The sequence below is a fragment of the Lycorma delicatula genome, chromosome 2 (genome assembly GCF_047948215.1).
Source record: "Lycorma delicatula isolate Av1 chromosome 2, ASM4794821v1, whole genome shotgun sequence".
Taxonomy (NCBI): Eukaryota; Metazoa; Arthropoda; class Insecta; order Hemiptera; family Fulgoridae; genus Lycorma; species Lycorma delicatula.
Genome location: NC_134456.1, coordinates 36108969 through 36126497, shown reverse-complemented (window position 1 = coordinate 36126497; position 17529 = coordinate 36108969). Strand labels below are relative to the sequence as shown.

Sequence of the window (17529 nt, the reverse complement as noted above, 5' to 3'; positions counted from 1 at the left end):
ATGGTGTACCAAGGTGTCTTCAAAATGACTTCTTACGTGGTGTCTGTTTGGGCAAATTGGTTGGAAAGAAATCGAGCACTTATTCAAAATTTAAGGAGTACCCAGTGCAAAGCCTTAATCTGCACTGTTCTTAAAAAATCTTCTATGAGGCTATCACTGTATTGGGAAAGGCTCTCCCAATCGATTTGATGGTGAAAGTTCAGTAGGCCATGTGGAAATTGCTGAGAGGCAGGGAAGCCGAGGTATTTGGGATGCAGTTTCGAGCCGGGTCTCTACCGGAGCGGAACGGTGACCTCAATGCACCGGTTCTAAACTTTGAACAGTTGTTCATCTCCCACCTGCGGAGGAGGCTTTACAAGAGAATGGCACACCTCGACTATGGGAGGTCCTTGTATAGATTTACAGGATCTGGGGGGACAGTATGCCTCTTTGTTTTTAAGGGCAACGGGAGCCCAAGTGCTCTCCAACCATGCAAATTAAACCAATTTCTGTCTCAGTTCTGCCTAATAGTTGATGAGCTGTGCGTCTGCAGGGAGGTCCAGTCGAATGAACACATGATGTTTGACTGCCCAGTTCTTGGGGGGCCAGAACTTAGGCCATCCTGGAACTTGAAAAATTGGCCACTCACAAGTGGTGAGTCAAATGTGGTGAGAGCCGCATTGTTGGACGGTATGGAAGTTCCTTGACGCAGTTGCTTCGTTCAACTGACACCAGTAGTTTACCTAAGTGAAAAGACTCCTACCGCCCTGCTGTAGAAAGCTAACCAAGAGATATGGCTGGCTAACAGCCAGATTAAGGCTCCAAACACTACCTGGTGGACAGGTACTTGCTGGTATTCAATGGTCTAGGTGTGGCAGCAAATTGCAAACTTGGACGAGATAAATTTAATTATTGATAGTCATATATGTTTTAGTAGTTGACAGGGTGCGCCTACCCATTTTAGTGATATATGACAAGTGGGCGGTGGAACATGCAAGTGAGTGGTGTATAGTACCACACTTTTCTGCTCACGCTTTAAGGTCAGCAATAGGAGCTAGTTAGGACACTGGTCGTTAAAGTGTTTCAAGGCTCGGTAGCCATTTGTGGCACAGACATTTGGTCTTATGCTTTAGGGCGATCACATGGGGAGAAATGTCAAGCAAATCAATTAGCTGCAGTAATAAGCCCTCATTGAGAGCTTTTCAATGATATATCATAAGTGGTAATTTTTTTCATTGGTTCCAGAGTTGTAGCCAAACAGAATTTTAATTAATGAAATATTTGGATCTTACAAGGCACGTTGGTTCAAATCAGACTTCATCTCTTTTCTTTAAATTTTTTTTAATTTAAATATATTGCTTTATTAATAATAAATAATTAACCCATGATTGTAAAAAAAAATTACACTATATAATAATTATTCAATAATAAAAAAAAATTTGTAAAATAAAGATTATAAAGATTATCTTTTAAAGATAATAAAATTATAATTATCTTTTTAAAATGTGTACATATAATTTAATAGCAATTATTACATGTGTGTATGTGTAATAAGATTTGGTGAAACATCTGATTATTTAAATTAATTGAAAATTAATTATAATTTAAAATCTTATTATTTTTGGATTTTGTAGTTTAATTTTATTAAATTATGCTGGAATTTGTTTAATTTTATCTACATTAAAGTTAACTACATAGTTACTGAAAAATAAACCCTCACAAAAAAAAAAAAACATATACACCAAGGCATACAATTGCAAAAAATCTATCTTTTAGTTCATTACTCTGATATTGTCTGACAATATTCTCCCTAAGTCTGAGTTGATCATCATTTCATTTGGTTGTTTTTTGTTGCTCATCATTTAATCACTCTTTGGTTTGATATAATTCTTCTGATCTTAATTTGTGTTCATGTTCTCTAGTTTTCAAATCTTCTCTCTCCTTATATTCATCATACTCTACTTAATATTTTTATTCTTTTCTTGGTCTTAACATTTTCTTCCTCTTTAATCTTATCTTATCTTTTTATTTTTCCTTTGGTTTTAAAATTTTCTTCCTTTTTATATTTATCTTCTTCTCTTAATATTTTTATTCTTTCCTTGTTCTTAACATTTTCTTCCTCTTTATATTCATCTTCTTGTCATTTTTTTGAAATATATTTCTTATGTTATCTTTCTTTTTCCTGTATGATGGTTTTTTTTTTATTTTTGATTATTCACCACATAATCCAATAATAAACACTGAATAGTTTACAGCATAAGGGTGAAATTAAACATTTGTAACTAGTATTCAGGAGTTCATTAAACAGAATAGTTTAATTATTAACTTTTATTTATATGACACCAAAAATATGAAACTCTTGTTTCAGATAAGCAACTCACAAAGATACAAATAATACTGATCTAGTAATACGAGTAGTAAAGGGACTTTCCTAATATTTCATGTAAGATTGTTGGATTAATGATTGCATAAATATTTGATGTAAATAATCACTAATATTTCAGAAATTTTGTAACTGTCCACTTTATTAAAGAATTGGAGGATCATATCTCACTTTCAGTGAAATAAGTTTAAATGAACTGCAGAAAAATATGTGTTTAAAATAGGTGTAAGGATGTTATGTTGGTGTCTACATTACATTTTAACTGGTTTACAGATGAGAAAATTAATTCAAATAAATAATGAAGTAGAACAATTAAATTTAAGGCAAGGAATATGGTAGGCTACTATTACAAAAAATATATATTTATAATTTAACATTTTATGTTATCTTTTCTTTTATATATAATAATTATTATTACACAAAAAGCATTATTATTATAATGTAATGAAATCAATTTGTATGGCTAGAGATCAAAGAAATAATACACACATGCACACGCACACACACACACACACCCACACACCCACACCACTTGATAAATCTAGATGTTCAATAAAATAATAACGAAAGTTGTTCAAAATGAGGTTACTAGAGGATTATTCACAGAGCCAAAAATTCTAGTGCACATTAGCATTCCATGCCTACTGAAATTCAGATTATGACCAGGTATGTAAGAAACACATTTTTGTGTTCTCCACAGCGACTATGTAGTGATTAACATTATCCTCGGAGAAAATTAACTCTCACCACTTAGATGTAAGTGGTGAGAGTTAACTATTTAATTTTACAGCAAATGTATTTAGATTTTTTGCTTATTGTTATAAAAAATGTGATTTGGGAGTTCATAGCATGCTCTAATTAAATTATTTGGTACCACCAGAAGGTACTAACTGTTCTGTATATGATCCAGCCAGCTCATCGGCTTATAAACAAAACCTGATTGTGATGGTTATAGAAATAATCACTTTTTGATTACTCTCATTTGGAAATAAATGTGTCTGTTCTTATTATCCCAAGGCCACACAACTTTGTGCAATATCAGAAAACAAACCAGTTATTCATTTTCATAATCCACCTTTTAATGCACAAAGTATTTGGTACATAGGCAGTATCATTATGAGACTTGTAGCTTAAGACAAATTATAGGCTCAATCAATTATTTTATGTACATGGAAATTTCTTTAAAAGTTGAAATTTATTATACATTACACTGAATAAACAGTCATAACTTTTATGAACTAAATTATTTTATTAACTGTTTATAAATAAACATATACAGTATTATTTGTACACAACACAAATCTATAAAAGTATTTTTTTTTGCCTAATAACAAGTAGCATGTATTTTCAACAAAAAAATTATAAAATTGTTAACCAATAATTATATATCTATATTCATTTCTTCTCTCACATAAATCTCTTTATTAAACAAACTATTTGTTTAATTGATTTTATTTTCTTTATAAGTTTAATATACAGAAAAATTATAAACCTAGCAAAATATTTATAACAGTAGTTCAAAATGTTTTTGAACCTTTTATAGCTATAAAAGTTTGTTGATTTATGTATCTCCTTTGTAACAATATTGCTTCCATTCTGTAAAATAAATAATTTAGAAAATTAAAAATACAGATAATACAAAATAACAAACATTAGAGATGTTTGAACCCTAAAACAAACCCTTATAAAATAAAAAACTGAATACAAATAGATATGGAAATATTTATGGAAAGAAACAGTAATAATTTTTTTTTAAATAAGAAAAAAGAGTGAAGAAAACCTGGAGGCATTTTAAAATGAACATTAAGTAGAGTGGCAGCATAAAAATTAGGAGATTAGAAGAAAAGAACCTGTAAATTCAAGAAACTGGAAATTACTCAATGGGAATTTTCAGGAGAGCAGTAGCTTGATCATATTATCAGTACTAGAAGGTAAGGTAACTACAAGGTACAAAGAAGAGAAGCTAGAAAAGAATTAGATTGTAGAATAGATACAGTGCATTCGGAAAGTTGCTGTGCATTGGAATTATGGAAGTGTAATAACGAAACTTTCTTAATTATTACTTTATATTTGTATTTCATTATTTCTATAAAATAACGGATATTACAATAAATGGAATAGTTTATAAAGTGTTGAAAATGACCCTCCTCTAACATCAACTTCAATTTGTTTTCAAACACTTAACCAGCTCATATACTGAAACTTCTCTTATTGTGGTTTTTAGTTTGTCAACTGGGTGTGGTCTGTTACGATACACTACTTGTTATGCTGCTCCCTATAGAACTAATCTGAAGGAGTTGATCAGGCAATTGTGCAGGTCATAAACTCCTTGAATTGATTTATTCACCTAAGACATTTCATGAAAAATGTCATTGTGTGTGCTGTGGTGCCATCTTGTTAGGACCAATTGTGATTGATTTCCACTGGTTTACTGGCTATTGAAGTTAAACAGCACAATAATCACTATAAACTATTTTCAAAAAAGATTTGGACCCACAATGCGTGTTCTACTTGCACAGACCCAGACTCTAATTTTCACTTTGTGTTATTCATGGGGGTTAGTTGTTGACCACAGTTGTGTATTTTAACAATAATTAACAATAATTATTTAAGCATTAACAATAATTTAGTCTGTTAGCACAATCTGTAGGTTTCAGTTCTTGAAGACACTACTTTATAAGGGAAAAGTTTCAGTTTTTTCTTACAGCTTTATGTGTGAAAGCAAGTCCAAGTTATCTTGATGCTGTGCTAACTTACACATTGACTTTGATGGACTTTTGGCCATAGCATACAAAGTATTAAGCAGCTTCTGTTCTTTAGTTTATTCAATCTATCACTTTTATGATCAGTGCTTCAACAGAGCCTGTTGTCAGAAATGTTTTGTTAACAGTTCAAACTGTGTTCCAGTGAGGAACAGGAATATTTGGAAACTTTCCAGAAAATTTGTGCTACAGTAAATCAGTATACTTTTCACCTTCATGAAAGACGAAGAAAAATGCGTTCTTCTATTGAAACAACAAATACATTTCTCACAACTACTGATTCCAATAAAACAAAACCGACAGATTCAATCACAAATCGAAAACTGTCATCTTGGCTTATTACTGAGTAATACCCAACAAACCCACAGAGCAACCAACCTAACACCAAAAGAACAGAATGGTTCCCATAATTTTAAAGCATACTGCACAGGACTTTCCAAACACTTTGCATTAGTAAGAACTCCAGCTAAAACTACCAAGTGTTAGCCGTTAATAGAAGATAATGGATATTTATTATAAAGACATTTCTTAGGGGAGATAATTACACAATAATGAAATATAAAATAAAACTAATACTAATTACTGATGAAGAAAAACAATCATAAAAACTCAGATTATTCTTTAAAAAAACGTATTTTTTACATTGATTTCTGAGAGCATTAGCTATTTTTTATAGTATCTGTGACATACATCAGTAATCTTTAACTTTCATTACAAATAATGCTCCAGAAAATGAACTTTCTTCCCTTCTATCAGATGTGCTTTAAATCATCAATCTCTCGTTTATGGGAATAAATTTTCTCACTCAGGATTACAGGACTGCAAACTTCTTGGGAAAAATTTCTTGCCATCCATTTGAACTTTAAAGCTCACATTACATCTACATAAAATAGTAAAAACTTTAATATGTTAAAATGATTGCCACTAAAAACAAATTACAAACCTCGAAACATGATTAACAATATAATTTTGACTTAGGTTTACATCAATATTAATGATTCACCTTTCAGGGTGGTTAAATATAGTAAAATATTACCATAGAACAATAAATTAGTTGGCGGGCTGAGGAGACACATCAAATCACTAAATTCTCACAATCAAGATTTTAAAAATATTAAACCCTAGAGGCAAGAAACACTATTAAATGCAGTTTTTTATCATTTGCTTTTTATGTTCAAGATGTCAATCCTAAAGGCTACAAGTGATGAAGTATCATTTTTAAGGGATATAACTTATGATTGAGCTCATGACCATTCACAATTGCAGCTATTTTTATATTATCTATAATTCTATGCATTTTATTATCATTTGAACATTTTAAATTGGTCATTGTTATGTATTTGTATATCATGTGTGAAAATCAGATTTTATTGTGAAGCTGTTATTAGACCAAATATGAAAGCTTTCTGTTAGCATAAATAATGGCAAAGATTCAAGAAATCAAATGTACCTGCAGCAATTAAATAACCAGTTTGGATATTATTCATTCAGTATAGGTACATTACTTGTTTTATTTCCATTATTACATAAAAAGATTTCCTTCTTCTGTATGTGAATACTATTTTCATTGATATCACATTAAGCATACTTAACATTAACAAAAATCATTTAGTCTAAAAGATAAATAAAATTTTATATGATATAGAAAATATTCTGTTGAGAATTATTTCTTACATCACACTGTTTCATGCGAGATAAATAGAGCACATTATAAACTGAAGGGCAGTGATCTTTAAAATGGTGCCATATAAATTCATCTCCTTAAGTTGTAAAGAGGTTTCTCTTAACTTCTTAGTTTATTGATTTGTTTAAAGAACATTATTATAGTTTAGAAAAAATGTGAAACACTGCGTATAAGTTAATCATAAGCATTTTGAGATTACACACAAGCATTATTAGGTTAGTTATTTAATAGAAAACAACAAATAAAACATTTAAATGTTCAATTAATTACAACCAAGTAACTTACCTTGAAATTTGTGTTCATTCATTTTTATAATAGACCTAGTTACTTTATTTGTAAAGCATTTCCTTTTGCCACCCCAGTCTTCTGGTAAATACTCAGGATCTATGTGCTTGTGTAAAGATTCATAATCATTTCCATGAAGGAAAATCTATTGATATGTAAAAAAGAAAAATAAATATGGAAAATAAATAATAAATCTATTAAATTATATTAGTATCACAATTCCCAAATTGGATTTATTGATTTATTTTACTTAGTCTCTTTTTCATAAATACAATTTAATTTCTAGTTTCCAATAATACTTTACAGTTACTCTGGATGGAGTATACCATTTGGAATTCAATTCATTGAGAGTCAAAAAACTCATGAACTTCTACCTCCTAATCATAACCATCTTTAAACAAAATATTTTACTTTTCTCTACTAAGCACTTAATTCCTTAGACAAATGATTGTACAGCAAACCAGAAGAGTAAATTTTGATTATAGTATTTTCACTAAATTCTATATTTTATATATATATTAACTTAAAAAAAAACAATTCTTTTGTTATTGTATTTGTCCATATTCCACTCTGTATTAATATCTCAAAGACAAAAGTGTAAAAACTGTTTACCACCAGTAGTACAGAATTCAATAATGCTTCTTACCTTATGCTATTATTTTTTTCTAATAGCACTTTTGAGGTTTTCCTCATCATTAGTTAACTTTTTCTTCCAAATCACACATTAAATTAAAACCAATAAAAATTATAAATACACAAATATATAGTCATAAATATTAAAAATATAAAATTAAAATTGCATATTTTTCTAGTTATAATTTTAATAGTTTGAATTTAATTTGTGATTTTGTAGAAAAAGTTTAGATTGAAAAAAAATGTCCTGTGAGCATTTGAATCCAATTTGGATATTGATTATCATATATACAATTGATTAGAAACATTTTTAAAGAATTTATTTCAATTTTAGAAAAATTGGTTTATAAAAACGTAATATAGTTATGCACTGCTTCATACTATTACTTAAAAGTGGAAATCATTAAATGTTTAATTAATAAGAAGAGATTCTCAAAACAAAATTGCTTATCTGTAAATTAAATCTAATTGAAATAGTATGAGAAAACATTTAAGGATTTTGAGAGTCAAATAATATACTTTTAAAAAAGAAATTAATATGATGAAATTGGATGACACAGCAAGACATTCAGTCTATTGTTGACTTTACAAATATATATCTTCTGAATCTGACTTAGCTGACCACAAACTAGAATTAGGTAAGCCGTTTTCTAGAATAACATTTACAATTTATGGGTTTTTAAATCTATTTTCAGTTTCATTTATATTTATACATTTAGTTATATAAAATTGATCACCAACATATGATGACAACATATAAATATAACAAACAAGAATGAGCAAACAAGTCGTATTTATATATAATTTATAAATATTGGTTTGTAAATACATCTTATTGCCAGATTTATCTAATTAAAAAATATTTTGCGAACAGTAGTGTACAGTACACATAATAACTGTTTTCTGTTTTTTAAATGTCTATCCTGCAATTTTTAAACATTTATCCTACATAACAGTGCAGTTAAAATAGTTTTATAGCAACATAATGCACAGTTCAGTGTGTGTTAGATACACTATAAGTGTGGAAGTTAGCAAGCTCAATTTATGGCACACTGAGAACTGGCAATTATATTTCCATCTCCAGTTTTTTTATGTCTACAAAGTCATCCATGGTATTATTAATTATACTTTTCTTTTGGGGTTTATTTTTTGTCAGAGATTTGTACTACTTGTTTCTTTCTTTTGCTTAACGAAAGACTACACACATCAAATGTGTACATAACTTCAACTGAAGTTGCTACTTTGTTAACAATATCATCTATATGTCATTTAACATTTTCTAACTTTAAAGTTTATAAACATTTAAGACCATATTTCAATTGAGTAATTTTTTTTAAGGGGATTGAAATATTAATTATGTACTTATAATCTGTAATATGGACAACACTTATAGCAAGCTAATAAGATTGCTGGTGACAGTATGTCCATATACAAAGTTTGTTTATATTTTCTCCAAAAAAATTCTACTAGTATAATTTAAAATTGTAACCCATATTTTACTTACCCTTTTTCTTAATTTTTTCTTCAAAAATGGTTTAAACACAGCATAAATAGCATTAAAATAAAAGGGCTGATTCACAACATGAACTGCTTTTACTCTCAATGGAATTTTATCCTGTAAAAAAACATTTATACTATACTGCAAATGTGCCTATAACAGAGATGATAGAAATACTAGGTAATAGAACTTCAGTTAAAATATTCATTAATTTAGCTACTATTGATCAACTTCATACATGGGAAAAGAAGACAAATATAACAAATTTAACTTTTTTTTAAATTTTGTAGATCCAGGTTCCTAAATCTCTTCAAAAACTATCATATCCAGCTTATAAACATAACACAAAAATCTAACCTGTCTCATTTCTTAAACATTTTAAAAAATGTACAACATAAATAATTCTGAACATAGTAATTACATATTTACATGTTAAAGGATTTAAATTTTAATAAACAAAGAAAGATTAGCTGTATGGTTTACACATCATACGAATGATAATTCAAGATTCTAGATTCATTATGAGACAAAGGAAAAGTCAAAACCTTTTGCTACTTTGCCTAAGGGGAATAGGCATCCTAAGAAGAAGTGAGAATGAAGATGAAGTAATAGAGATTATAATACTGTCATACATTGATAACATAGTACTGGAATGAGACAACATGAAAGGGAATTGCCAAGGATAAGGCAGAAATCTCTACCACCTTTACCTGTAAGTAGTAGAGAAAAATTAGCTCTTTAAATAACCAAACTTCTTTAATAATAGCCCAATAATTAACAATTATTTTTTTTAATTAAGATTGTATTAAAACTTTTATAATTTCATATTATTAGAACCATTTCATTTTTTACTCCAGTATGTTACAATTTTTCCAGTATTTCCTGTCTTTTAAGTACCTGTTGTCATCTTAATTTTAAATCAATTAGGCATAATCAAGTTTACCAGGCGTAAACATTAAATATATTTAAAGTATCTTTAAAAATCAAATATTTCATAAAGTTGTGTTTACTTAAAAAATTTGTCAGTGTTAATTAGTACTATAAACTTATATAATGTGTGTTCAAATTTTTATACATAAATATTTATAATATTTTTACATATAATTTTTCAACTACCTGTACAACGTTAGCTAAATGCCAAGCACAAGTAGGAGTAACAAGGCGAGCTTGTTGTATTAAAGTTAATTTTTGAAGATCTAGGATGGTTATTGTTCCTGTAATTTGTAGTTGTGGGTCTTCTAACATGATTTCAAATACTGTTGTTCCTAGTTGAAATGTTTCATCTAATGGTGATTTATCTAAATCCATTCTACCTGAAAAATACATAAAACCACAAAAAAATTAATATTTAATTAAATATAAAATTACTTAAATTAGATAGTGTGTGTATGTGTATGCATATATATATATATATGTGTGTGTGTGTGTGTGTGTGTGTGTGTGTGTGTGTGTGTGTGTGTGTGTGTGTGTGTGTGTGTGTGTGTGTGTGTGTGTGTGTGTGTGTGTGTGTGTGTGTGTGTGTATGTGTCTACACATACATGTATGCACAAGGGCAAGCAACCAGCAAACTAAACAAGCAATAACTGCTCACAGACTTGTAATATTCTAAAACTCATCTTAAAAATATTAAGGGAAAGCCAGGAATACTCACAAATAAATACATCTTCAGTTACAAGAAATATAATTCTATTAATACTGTAATGAATTTCTAAAATATTCATCAGTTCATCACCCTGGTATTAGTTAACTGCAATTATACAGTATAAATATGTTATTTCATGAATAAATTAAAACTAACCAACATGAATATTATCGTTGTTGCTAACTTTTTCATTTGTCATTCCATAAATATGTATGCTATTGTGTATATAACAATGACAAAGTGAAAAATTTAATAAGAAGATTGCTGGAGTGTTGGAGTTCTGCATGAGAACTGTTGCCAGTGATCATGCTTTTATTACACATTTAGGATGGCCAGTACAGTATTCCTTCTTTCTTCTAACACAATTCCTTATTTACCTAGTATTAGTTAATTTTACATAACTATAATGCTTTAAACATTCCAATATAATCCAAAATCACTTTACTAGGAAATGGGAATGCAAAACAAATGGGAACACAAAAGTAAAATACTAGTAGCGACAAGAAATGATAAAAATGCAAGATGTGTTCTGTAAAAGCAAGGAGAAGCACTAGAAATTGTTAAAAAATTTTAGGTATTCAGATTGTAAAATATCTATAGATGGAAAGCTCAATTGTGAAATTAGTAGCAGAGAGCCAGTGACAAAAGGATTTTTGTTTAACTGTTGATTCAATATTAGATAAGGAAGTACAATAAAATGTAAATGTAAATGACTTAATATGTTCAAAGCCTTGAGTAATTACAAGATGACAATATAGGTGACATAAAATTTTTAAGACAAGTGGTGGTAAAGATAACAAATTTTATGAAATAGTGCACTACAAAAGAGCATTGAACAGATGGTTTAGGTCCTTACAATGAATGGCAGCCATCTGGAAGAAGTCAAAAATAAATAAAGTCTTAATAAATTGGAACAACAAGAAACCAAATACAAGATTCATAAAAGAAATAATCTATTCTATTTCTTTTGTATGTCTTTTCTTATGTATCTGCAAGCTGCATTATCTTTTCTTTTTTATTTGGTCAGCAGAGGTGGAGGAATACCATTTTCATATTAAGTGTTGTGATTGCTAACAGGTTTCGAAAGATATTATTTGTGCATATGTGTGCCTGCACCCTATTGATTAAACCTCCACCCTTGGATTCCCTCTCCCTTCTGGACTGCTTACATGGCATTACTTCAGAAGGGTGGAGTGATGCCATCAGGTGCAGCATCCAAAGTGCCCATGGCTTCATTGCACCAAGATGATCTCCACGTGCTCTGGGGATCCTCTAGGCACTTGGCCGCGAGCCTGTCACAGCCCTGCACCTCCGATGTCTCCTCCTACAGGATTCTTCTGCTGCTTTCAGTTTCTCCATCAACTTACTAGCAAAATTTTCCACGGCTTTCCAGCTGTCCACTTCATTAATCATGACCCACTGAGTGTGTCTTTCGGCTACAACATGGTTTCTTGTTCAAGTGCATCAAGTATTACATTGCAATCTTCTATAAACCTTGGACACTGGAAAAATACATGCAGTGGAGTTTCCTCTACCCCACAATCTGGACAGCTGTCAGTACAATCCAAATTTAATCAGAAAAAAGGTAAGATCTAAAGCCCCCATGGCCAGCAGAAATTGTGTGAGGCTGTATCCCAGTGAGCCGTGGAGCCTCCCACGCCATGCTCTTACATCTCCGATGAGCCGGTGCACCCTTCGTGCACCGGTCCCATCTCTCTTATCATCCTATCAGCTTATCCTTGATTTCCTAAGCTTTTCTCTTCTTGTCAGGTTGTGGCAAAGTCCTCTGTTTCAGTTGTTTCGTCCGCATAAGTATCTGCAGATCTATAGGCATGCGCCCAGCCAGGACTTCTGCAGCTTCCATGGATACTGTTCGATATGCCGATATCATTCTCAAACAGCATCTTTGGTGAATAGACATCACCTTGCCTCTGTATATTCCGTATTTCACGACTCGTGAAACGTTTGTTTTGTACGGTGGGAGCTCGGGGAGGAGTCATGAAATACGGAATATACAGAGGCAAGCTGATGTCTATTCACCGAAGATGCTGTTTGAGAATGATATTGGCATATCGAAAAGAAACGTTCTCGAGGCAGCCCGCCATGCGGAAAGCCATGTCTTTCATTGTAGTAGCTCCTTGCATATCCCGTAAGTCGAGAGGTTCTGCCAGGCTCTTCGGGTCAAAGTCCTTACTACTCCACCCACAAAACGTAGGCGATCCAATCAAAAATTGGTCATTGTGACCCCTCGTGGTTGTTACCTGTGAACTCCTCAGAGACCCACTAGTCCGGGATCCGGACTTCTAATTCCAGCGAAGCAAATGTCAGGTCCATTACGGATCCTGTCAGGCCGCTCCTGAATGTATAATCATCTATTCTGTTGAGGTAGACCATGTCCAACCCTGCAGCAGCGTTTATGATCATCAACCTGCCGCGCTCGTCCGTCCTCACAGATTCCCACATAACCGACCGGGCGTTAAAATCGCCGGCCAGCGTGTGTGGAGATCCCTCGACAATTCGGCCAGGATTTGCACTACCGACTAAACCTCCATTCCTGGCTACCCACCTCCTTCCTGGTGTGCATTACTTCAGGAAGGGGTAAGAATACACCCTCACATACATTCAGACACCGATCTGGCACACCCACAAGGTACCCCACATCAGACTAAAATCACACCACACACTCCACGACATCCAATCATCACTTCAGAATACATATCTCTCCGCCTTTTCAGCAGTCAATCCATACGCCTAGATATTTTATTGAATTCTTTCACTCTATTTTTCTCCCATACATCTCGACTGACAAGGTAAGTAATACGCTTGACGGAGGATACAACCACAAATTCGGATTTTTCTGTTGCCAAGCTGAGTCTCGTCTCAGCCATCCAAGCTCCAAGTGCAGTGTATAAGTCCCTGATTTTACTGGGGGCCTCCAAGAAAAGTGCTATATCATCTGGAAATCCAATTATCGTTACTTTATGGGGCAGTAGGACGCTAAAAACTAACTAATATTCCAGAGGGTCGGTGCGAGGACCGACCACTGAGGAATACCCCTTTCGACCAGCCGCTCAATCACACCGCCGTCCACTTCACATTTGAATCTTCTATCTGCAAGATACGACAAACAAATAATTCGCACTAAATACTGCGGTACGCGAAATCCCTGCAACGCAGGTCTGATCGCAACATGGGTTACACTATTAACGCACTATTTACACACATAAATGACGCACATCCTCCCTTTGCAATATTGGCGACTCGCAATGGTGCTCTCAGCTCCGTACTTTAGTCGGCGTTTAAAGCAGATCTGCCGGTTCTGAAGCTATTGATTGCCATGGAGTCATACTCCACGGCGCAGGCGACCCGTTTTATTCTCTCGAATATCTTCGCCAACGTATCAATCATTGATAATGGATGGTAGGACGACGGGAGTGCCCAATCCCTCCACGGCTTCGGTATATATCAAGGATGAGGCGCTGCCGCCTCCACCTCACAGAAAAACAGCCTTCGCTCAAACATACAATTATATACCCCTAAAAATATCTCAGGCTCAGCTACAGTCGCCACTTTGACAACCGCATTTGGTAGGCGGTCAGAACCAAGTGCCTTCTCCAAGAGAACTCGCTGCACGGCTGCCTTAGATTCCTTCAGTGCGAACATCGGTATTCTCCTCACGCTCCAGTTCAACATCCCCAACAGGAAAAAGTTCCTCGATTATTCTGGCCGTTTAACCCCACCAGCCCTTGCCCTCGCATATCCGACACCCCGATGGGTGTCCTGAAGTAGTGCTACCCTCAGACATTTTCCAATCCGCAAGAGGACGGGGTGCATACGGCTCTGAAACAAGCGCAATATCAGTGTCCGCCTCCGAAGCTGCATAATTTGCAGCCTGACTAAATAATTGTGGCTTCTTCCTTCATGCATCCAAAAACTGTTTTTGTACTAGATGCATTTGATTTACTTAAGTTAAAGTTAAATGAAATGTCAGTTTTTATTGACTGTGGTAACTGTTACTACCTACCAGGTGATACTGTTATTTTAGTCCATCCATTCTTTTTAAACGCTGAGTAATACAAAGAATTGTTTTTATTTAAGAAATACTCTTCTGATCAACATGTCTAAAAGTAATCTTACACAAGTAATTATACCTACTCTAAAGCCACCATTTTACAGAAGATTTCTAAGTTTGATATATTTTAAGCAGAAGTTATTAAGTAAAATCATTAAGGTTAAAAGGAAGGGATACTGTAAATTGTATTTATGTATTAATGTAAAGTTTAATCAGTAATTTACCTGGTATTATTGCACACATCCTACGTCCTTTACGATCAACACCAGGAAGACTGCTAAAATGCTGTAGATCATAAACTGTACTGTTTTCTGAAGGTAAACAATATGTGTAAAAATGAGGGTATGCTGCTTTGAATTTGTAATAATTTTTCAACTGCAAAATTTTGAAATTAAAATTATTAAAAATATTTTCATACTGACACTTATTATGTATACTTACTAAGATACAGAGAACTGGGCTTAGGAATTTTTATCTAGTCTGAACAAGACAACTCTATAGCTGTAATTGCAAAAACAGCCCACTGTGAAACATATAATAATTAAAATAAGATACTAATAAATTGCAACAGTGTGCAGTGAAACTGCATCCAGCATAGTACAACTTCAGTATGTATGGGAGCAATTTATTAAAAACATATTTCAAGTTGCTTCTCCCTGATGTGTTATAAGGGTTGCAGTCTTTAAATTATAAAGGGGATGCAGTTTACTGCCTCATCCATGACCTGATAATTTTGTTTCATTTCCAGAATCTGATTATTTGACCATTTCATATATAATTACTACTTTTTCATCATTGACACTTATGGACTTTATGGAATGCAATCCATTCTGTAATGTGTGGAATTTTCAAGCCAGTGTTAACACTACTATTGTTTTTGCTTTTTATGGAATGTTTGGAAAATACAGTGTATTGTGTGTTTTCATTGTAGTTTAATGTTGATTAAAATTAATAATTTTATCAACATTAATAATTTTTTTATGAATAACAAAAAAAAACTATAATGTTTAAAAATTTAATTTAATGTTTTTTCCCCCTTGCCAAACAAACAATGTTGGCATATGATAAATCAATGGCAAACATACTTTTTAAGTTCAAACATCATTGTAGCAAACAATTACCATAAAACTGTGGGCATAAATTCATCTACTGTACTACTTAAGAAACTTAGTTCAGTTCTTACTTCAGCCTACTAATAATCATTATTTAATTAGTAAATTAGTTATACTGTGTTGATTAGAATCCCAACTAATTTAATTAACTCCAGTCAATTAGTAAAAAAAAAAAAAATATGAGAAACATTCTGAAACTCGATGTTCTAAAGCAGCTTCAGATTTTTCACATAATTTAACAATGAACTTCGATATTGTTATAAGTTTGAATTTACTCTAGATAAACTAGTTTCTGTAAGATTCAAACATACATTAATATATTTTAATCAAAATAACTCAATTTGCTTCAGTGAGAGGAAAAAGGTTTTATTTTTAAATTGTTAACATTATTTGTCATAAAATACTAATTTTAAAATATGAAGTCTTTGTAATCATCTCCCAGAACATTAGTTTAGGGAGATTTCATCACCTCTAACCTTAAATTCCTGGGGATAATGTGCTTTTCAATTAAAAACAAATAAAATCCTGCAATCTTGAAAAAAGTTCCTTTCACTAGTGCACAAATGGTACTAGAGTTTTTCCTTGAACATTCTAGTAGTCGATTAGAAAATCTCAATCATTACATAGCTGATAGATAATTTAATTCAGCAGTAAACAATCTTCTGTTAGGCAAGAAAACATTATCATTTTCTGACAATGTTTTCTTGCACAGAGACTATCTGTCCACTAACTTTATATCTTGTTCATACTTTTGAGTTAATTTATTATTGCTAGTTATAAGCAGCAAAGAATGTCAGCAGCCTTCAACATTATGAAGGCTACACACATGGTTAATGGTTAATTTATTTCAAAAGGAATGATGCAAAATAGAAAGCACTGCAGTAATTTATATTTATTGTGATTGATATTATGAAAAGTTTCCACCTTATGAAACTTTATTACATAAAAATAGTCGTGTGTTTTTAATTAATTATTTTTCCAGGCTACTCAAATTAAATTAATAAATTAATTCTTGAGTTAATAATAAGTTATCATATGCAATATATATATATATATATATATATCAGTATCTAATAAAAATATTCTACCTAGTCATTGATTACATAAAGCATAGTATTGTTTAAAATTAATAACTGGAATAATAAAAAAAAATTATTTAATGTATATTTTAAAATATATTATTTTCTAGATCATTTAACTGATAGGAATAGATGGAATGGAATGAATGAAAAAAGTTATTACAATGAAAAATGAAAGTCATGAATAAGGTCTTTTTTTAATGAAAAAAAAAATTATATACATATTATAATTCTTGTAAGTCATGGTGAATAATTGCACTATTATTATTTATTTATTTTAATTTTATATATATATATATAATTATAAACTGGTAGTAAATGCTACTACTACTTAATGAGCAATTCAGTGCACAAACCAAACTACTTATTAATGATCTGAATACAAGTTTTTAATAGATAG

At 31.7% G+C, this 17529-nt stretch overlaps 1 protein-coding gene across 1 annotated transcript in view; it reads right to left on the bottom strand.

Moving 5' to 3' along the window:
- Positions 1 to 3779: 3779 nt before the first annotated feature.
- The window catches only part of LOC142320642 (alpha-tocopherol transfer protein-like), a 137110-nt gene continuing 123360 nt past the window's right edge, over positions 3780 to 17529 (bottom strand). Inside the window, exons 4-8 of the mRNA XM_075358671.1 lie at positions 15163 to 15313; positions 10341 to 10537; positions 9231 to 9341; positions 7094 to 7238; positions 3780 to 3958 (exon numbers count right to left, since the gene is read on the bottom strand). Of these exons, the coding sequence (XP_075214786.1) occupies positions 3924 to 3958; positions 7094 to 7238; positions 9231 to 9341; positions 10341 to 10537; positions 15163 to 15313 (639 nt within the window). The 3' untranslated portion in view covers positions 3780 to 3923. The remainder of the gene's footprint in view (positions 3959 to 7093; positions 7239 to 9230; positions 9342 to 10340; positions 10538 to 15162; positions 15314 to 17529) is intronic.